This window comes from Nestor notabilis, unplaced genomic scaffold (assembly GCF_000696875.1).
Source record: "Nestor notabilis isolate BGI_N333 unplaced genomic scaffold, ASM69687v1 scaffold5827, whole genome shotgun sequence".
Lineage (NCBI taxonomy): Eukaryota > Metazoa > Chordata > Aves > Psittaciformes > Psittacidae > Nestor > Nestor notabilis.
Window position 1 is genome coordinate 89,279 of NW_009937081.1, and position 5,926 is coordinate 95,204.

Below are 5,926 nucleotides of genomic sequence, written 5' to 3' on the forward strand. Positions count from 1 at the left end.
GATGTGTGCCGGCTCCTCCTGGAGCAGGGTGCTGCCGTGGCACAGCCCAACCGCCGCGGGGTCGTCCCGCTCTTCAGCGCCGTCAGACAGGGCCACTGGCAGGTGAGTGGGTTCCTCGCACTGAAACGTTGGCTCAGGGCATCCCTTCCATCTTGCTGAAATATGGGTGGAGAAGACAAGCCCAAACTCTTGCAGACTAATCAAAGTGAGAAGAAGTGATATTGATGCTTCAAACACCTCGAGTATCTTGTGTTTAAGTACTGTGTTATCTCACCATTTGGGAAACAAATACGATGTTCTTGACTTAAAAGATCATTTTTCCTGCCTTTATACCTCTGTTGCTTCTCCTGTACCCTCATCTTGCAGCAGTGATCCCAGAGGGCACCATGCCTGGGTGGGATGAGTTTTTAAGACAAGAGCTGTGCTCTTCCTGGTCTCCAGGTTTCTTCCCAGCTTGGTCTTTACATACAACGTCTGTTCTCTCTTCACGTGTTGCAGATTGTAGATCTCTTGCTCACGCATGGTGCCGATGTGAACATGGCAGACAAGCAGGGCCGGACGCCGCTGATGATGGCTGCATCTGAGGGACATCTGGGCACAGTGGAGTTTCTGCTTGCACAAGGTTAGAGCACGTGCTTGGAAGTGTCTTGGAGACTGACCCCGGCGAGTCCCAGCACACTGTGTCCTGCACAGCTGGAGTTTGTAATGTTGGGGTGGTGGTTTGTGCGGTGGGAGATGTTCTCAGCACTGAATCCAACTTAGTGGAGAGCAAGACTAGAATAGTCTGAGTGTTAATGTTATGGATTTTGTTGTCTTGTGTTTGGTGCTCACAGCCTCAAAACCACGCAGTTGAGTTGGGAGTAACGTATCATGGGTGCTTTGAGCATTGAGTTAAGAATATGTCCTTGAACCATGGTTGGAGCTTTCCTCTTAGTCCAAAAAATTAGTAAGTGATGTGATTAAACAGGGGAAGTTCAGGTTGGAGATAAGGAAGAAGCTCTTCCCTGTGAGGGTGCTGAGGCGCTGGCACAGGGTGCCCAGAGGAGCTGTGGCTGCCCCATCCCTGGCCGGGTTCAAGGGCAGGTTGGGTGCAGGGGCTTGGAGCAACCTGCTCTAGTGGAAGGTGTCCCTGCCCGTGGCAGGGGTTAGAGCTGGAGGAGCTTAAGGTCCCTTCAACACAAACCATTCTATGACTGAACTGTCAAGATCATCATGGAACAGGCAGGCAAGACTCAGCCATAGAACCAGAGCCTGGGGTGTGTTTTAACACTTCCATTTTTAGTGCTAGTATTGTTGCCCATGTCTTTGACACCAACATCAGCAGGAGGGGAAGGCCCTGACACAGACAAAGATTTAATGTATTTGTTGAAAATGAAACAGAACTGGTTGGAAGGTAGTTTGCTCTCCAGCTTTGCACTCACAGAGTCATTTTGCTCAGTACTTTCAGTGTAATAACTCTCCTTCAGGAGGAGTTACTCAGCCAACAGGAACATGTTTCAGTTTTACTCATTTCTGCTGTACATATTTGAGGTGAGTCAGAGCAACACACTGCCTGCAGCCTGTGAACATGATTATTTCTTATTTCTATACTTCTGTAGAGGCTCTTTTTTCCCCCTTTTTTATTTGACAGATAACCAATGGGGGGGTTTGTTTGTTTAGGTAATTTTCCATTAATTTTTGGTTAGAAACAATATTTAATTCTTGTGTTATTATTTGATATTTTTATTTTGGATAAGGTCCCTCTTTGGGAAGGGATATTTTCTACATCTCCTGACTGTGTCTTACCTCGGCCAACATGTGAGACACTGGAGTATTTTACCTGGTAGTTGTAAGAGCATTTCTTCACTGTAAAATTTCCAGGCTTCCAAGAACAAGTTTCTCATTCTCTGTCTTTCCCAAGCCCCAGGCCAGTAGGATCCTTGCTGTCTCCTGCATAGGGATGTGACAGAGATCACTTTGCGGCAGGGGTTTCTTAGGAACTAATTCCATTAAATCTCTTCTGATGTTTTGGGGTTTTTTAGATTTCAGATTAACACTCTCTGTGTTTGGGTTGGAACGTGGCCACTTTTGCAGCTTGACTGAATCTGGGTAAGATCAGTGGGATCACCAGGAAATGAACGTAATGCTTCCCTGGTGCTTCAGACACCAAGAGCCCAAGAAGTCAAACCATCTTTTTTACTTTAAAAGGTCTGTTCTTCTAAATAGCTTAATTAACTCCCCTAAGTATGCTGTAACACATGGGCCTGAAAAGTTAGCACAAGCCTGGACAGAGTACAGTGATAGATGATGTATTTTAATTAAAAGGCCTTTGACAATCCCATTCAATGTCTCATTAAAATCAAAGCGTGTGAATCATAAGCCATGAGCATTAATTAGTGTGTTGCAAAGCAAATCTAATTTGACTGTACTTGATTAACACAGTCAGCGTTTGTAAACACTTTTATTAACAGAGTTGCAATCACCAATCAATTGAAATCCAGATTGAGAGGTACCTACTGCTCTCACTAAACACCCAGAAGTAACAGACGTGTGAACAGTGAATTAAACTTCCCTGGCAGCAGCTCTGCTAAAGCTGATACTTACATGGATCTGTGTTACACAATCATACAATCCCAGCCTGGTTTGGGTTGAAGGGACCTTAAAGCTCATCCAGTTCCAACCCCTGCCATGGGCAGGGACACCTTCCACTAGAGCAGGTTGCTCCAAGCCCCTGTGTCCAACCTGGCCTTGAACACTGCCAGGGATGGGGCAGCCACAGCTTCTCTGGGCACCCTGTGCCAGCACCTCAGCACCCTCCCAGGGAAGAGCTTCTGCCTCAGAGCTCATCTCAGTCTCCCCTCTGGCAGGTTCAAGCCATTTGCCTTGGCCTGTCCCTCCATCCCTTGTCCAAAGCCCCTCTCCAGGTTTCCTGGAGCCCCTTTAGGCCCTGGAGCTGCTCTAAGGTGTCCCCTTGAGGAGCCTTCTCTTCTCCAGGCTGACCCAGCCCAGCTCTCTCAGCCTGGCTTTAGAGCAGAGCTGCTCCAGCCCTTTCACAAAGCTAAATAATTCCTGATTCTTGCTCTGTTTGGAGAGAGCTTGATCCTGAATCTCCTTTCCCTGCAAGAATCAGTCCCTTGATGTTTTGGTACCTTGGGGTATGTGGTACATGTGGATGCTGCTTCTTGCTGTCTGTCTTGTGCCTCTGACACTCTTGCACTTAGCCAGTTCATTTTCTTAGGGCAGAAGCAGCACAGCCCTTCTCAGAAGCAAGCTGGCTTTACCCAGACAAAATGTTTCCCAAAAAATCCCATGAGGTCACCTTAAGCCACTTGCCCTCAAAACCATCCGTTTGATCATGTCTGACTGCCTTAATGCTAAGTAAGTCAGAGATCCCCAAAGGAGCAAAAGATGCCTTCAGGGTCAAGCAGAGGTTCTACTGGGAGCCACGGCAGCATCTGGAGCTCATGCCCCAGCTGCCTTGGAGGAATGTTTTGGCATTTCTGAAGCTAGCTCTTTGTCCACTCACTTAGACCTTCAACTTGTATTGCTGCAGTGATACCCTCAAGTCTGTGCATGTCACAGCGTGGTGTGGTGCGGCTCTTCCACTGGACTGGGAAAAGAGTGGGAAGGTCGAGTGAGGATGTGGCTTTCCAGCCTGCCCTCTTATTGTAGGAGCTGTCTCATCTGCTCCAGAAGAGTCAGAAGGAAAACACAGGAGAACACTTTGACAGTTTGATTGCAAGAAAATAGCAAATAGGTACAAATAAGAAGGAAGGAAATGAGACTTTATTCTGCTTTGCTGAGCAAAAGTTGGCCTTGGGGCAGTTGAGGAGCTTTCACAGAGCTTCAGAAGGGTTCCTGGGTGCAGTGTGGTCAGTATGGGAGAAGGCTGGCAAGAATTTGGGTGTTTATGTTCATAGAATCATGCAATGATTTGGGTTGGAAAGGACCTTAAAAGCTCCTCCAGCTCCAGCCCCTGCCATGGGCAGGGACACCTTCCACTAGAGCAGGTTGCTCCAAGCCCCTGTGTCCAACCTGGCCTTGAACACTGCCAGGGATGGGGCAGCCACAGCTCCTCTGGGCACCCTGTGCCAGCGCCTCACCACTTTTGTAGTGTCATGTTGTCATCCCTTAGCCTGTACCCTGCAGCTGCCTTGCAGCCAGTGTCCCTCTGTGGCACCACGTTGCCTCAGTGTTGTTTCCCACCTCCCTCGCTGCACTCCCTTCACAGGGTGCTGCTGTGGTGCTGGGAGCTTTGAGTGGAGGTTTCGGAGCATCTCCCAAGCAACTGTTCCTGTGTCGTGCTCCTCCGCAGACACGGAGCTGTGCAGGAGGGAGGACCTGTCAGGTTGCTGTCAGCCGGGCGATGGGTGCGAACTGGGGGCTATGGCAGCTCCCATGAACAGGAAGGTTCAGGCAGTTCACGTTGCTCCCCCACTTGCTGAGCTTTCTGGAGCCAGTGAAGGTCTCACGCTGGGTGGTTTAGACTTTACCTACAGGAATAAAACACTGCAGCAGCAATTCATCCCAGCCCACTGGCAGGAACATCCTGCAGGTATTCGCAATTCCTCGGAGGAGCAGAGCTTATATGGATCTCTTCTGCATGCTCGAGAGCCAGAGCCCTGCCTGTGCCATGGCAACAGGAGCTGTCTTCATGCCACGAAGAGGAGTGTTCACTTCATGCTGCTGTTCAGATCTCAGATGCATTTCCATATGCTGTATGAAGCAACACTGACCCGTTGGTATGGCAGCACCATTTCTTCATCCAAGAAAATGTCAAGTCCCTCTCTCCTTGGCTTGCAGTTGGCAGCAGTTTATCCCACAACGTTGTATTTATATTGGGTAAAGTTCAGGGAGAAATGCTGCTGGAAATTGTGTCAATTTGGGTAAATGGGAGGGGACTGAAGTGGGGAAAATACGTGCTTTTTTTAGGAGAACTGAGCTGAATTGACTTGGTTCCCCTTGGTACACCATGACCTGCTGAAACAGCAAAATGGCTTTCATCTCTGACTCACGCAAGCTGGAATGGGTTTTGATAAGAAAAAAACAGTGAAAAAGAAAGATTGATGTCTCAGCTGAGGGATGTCAAACCCGCCCTGCTGCTCGGAAGATGTTTGCCAGCAAAGCCTACAGAGCTAGGTGCGAAAAAGTTTGCAGTTTGGTGTGAATAAACTCATTTTCCACAGCTTCTCTCAGTGTATTTGCAGTTGCTGTGGAGGGTGGGATCTGCAGAGAGAGAAATGTTAATACAGTGATTAATAATAATGTACAGAGCTCTCTAAGAATAAGCTGTCATCACTAAGTGGATGGTTTGTTGTACCATGGTGTTCAACAGCAGAGAGCTCTTAATGAACTAGTGCTTGTTCTTCCGTAGAATCCCAGACTGATTTGGGTTGAAGGGACCTTAAAGCTCACCCAGCTTCAACCCCTGCCACGACCAGGGACACCTTCCACTAGAGCAGGTTGCTCCAAGCCCCTGTGTCCAACCTGGCCTTTTGCCACCCTGCCCTTGACCACTGCCGGGGAGGGGCCAGCCACTGCTTCCTTTCTTCCTCAGGTGCTTCCATTTCTCTGATGGACAAGGAGGGCTTGACAGCCCTCAGCTGGGCTTGTCTGAAGGGACATCTCTCCGTGGTGCGGTCCCTGGTGGAGAACGGAGCTGCCACCGACCACGCGGATAAGAACGGACGCACTCCCCTGGACCTGGCAGCGTTCTATGGCGACGCAGAGGTGGTAAGTACCATGTGCAGAAGACAACAGGCGGTTGAGGTAAAAGCCTTAAGATGGTACAGTTCAGCTTGGTGTAGCGGTAAGTGTATAGAGTCACGGCCCTCTATAGAATCACACAATCCCGTCCTGTTTTGGGTTGGAAGGGAGCTTAAAGCTCCTCCAGTTCCAACCCCCTGCCACGGGCAGGGACACCTTCCACTAGAGCAGGTTGCTCCAA

The 5,926-nt window shown here is 49.1% G+C and overlaps 1 protein-coding gene across 1 annotated transcript in view; it reads left to right on the plus strand.

The window, feature by feature from the left end:
* Nucleotides 1-5,926, plus strand: part of TANC2 (tetratricopeptide repeat, ankyrin repeat and coiled-coil containing 2) — a gene marked incomplete at its 5' end in the record, with an annotated part of 99,891 nt that overhangs the window by 84,154 nt on the left and 9,811 nt on the right. The window contains 3 exons of the mRNA XM_010018652.1: nucleotides 5-102; nucleotides 499-622; nucleotides 5,537-5,712. Coding sequence (XP_010016954.1) covers nucleotides 5-102; nucleotides 499-622; nucleotides 5,537-5,712 — 398 coding nt within the window. The remainder of the gene's footprint in view (nucleotides 1-4; nucleotides 103-498; nucleotides 623-5,536; nucleotides 5,713-5,926) is intronic.